Source organism: Eimeria mitis, genomic scaffold, assembly GCF_000499745.2.
Source record: "Eimeria mitis Houghton genomic scaffold, Emh_scaff158, whole genome shotgun sequence".
NCBI lineage: Eukaryota > Apicomplexa > Conoidasida > Eucoccidiorida > Eimeriidae > Eimeria > Eimeria mitis.
In genome coordinates, this window is record NW_013569845.1 from 13,500 (window position 1) to 14,202 (window position 703).

The window sequence follows — 703 nt, forward strand, 5'->3', positions numbered from 1 at the left end:
GCAGTCCTTCAGCATCGCATTCAGACCATGCGGTGAATTCGCCGCCTGCATGCATGCAGAGACAAACGAACAGAAAAGGATATATATTACAAGTAAAACACATCCAAATACGAAGCTGTATGCTGCATTCAGGTGTATGCTGAGCTTCCTTTGTACATGTTGTGCATGTATGTGTACGTGTGTGTGTTATATTATATATTGTCTTACAAACACTGGTGATAGCTTCCTCGCAGGGTCTGATTTCTTTCGATTCCTTGACGAGACCGTCTCCGCTGCGGATGGTGCAGGTTCTGTTTTCTTCTTTGTTTGAGCATTCGCTCCATGGTGTGCATACAACACTGTTGCTGCCAGATGGCTGGCTGCACTGCTCGTACTCGGTGACGCCGCATGCGGTATCCTCACGAGCTCGCAACACCATCTTGCCGACGCGGATTGTGCATTCACTCCATGGGCCGAAGTTTCCGCATTCACCTTCCTCGCGGCCTGAAACAGAAAACAAGAAAAAAAAAACGACGCCATTGAAACATAGTTATATTTATATTTTTCCCTTTCTACATGTATTTATTTATAAGTATTTATCTCCATTTTATTTTCATCTCGTAACACTCACCGCTGACGTCACACAGCCGGGTTTCCGTCTGCTGCTCCTCGCCGCAGGTGCGGGTTCTCTTCACCATTTCACCTGCACTGCAGTTCTCGGGTT

At 46.7% G+C, this 703-nt stretch overlaps 1 protein-coding gene across 1 annotated transcript in view; it reads right to left on the bottom strand.

The window, feature by feature from the left end:
- EMH_0001110 (microneme protein, putative) overlaps window positions 1-703 on the bottom strand; it is a gene marked incomplete at both ends in the record, with an annotated part of 10,173 nt that overhangs the window by 1,913 nt on the left and 7,557 nt on the right. Inside the window, 3 exon segments of the mRNA XM_013495450.1 lie at window positions 1-45; window positions 208-483; window positions 611-682. Of these exon segments, the coding sequence (XP_013350904.1) occupies window positions 1-45; window positions 208-483; window positions 611-682 (393 nt within the window).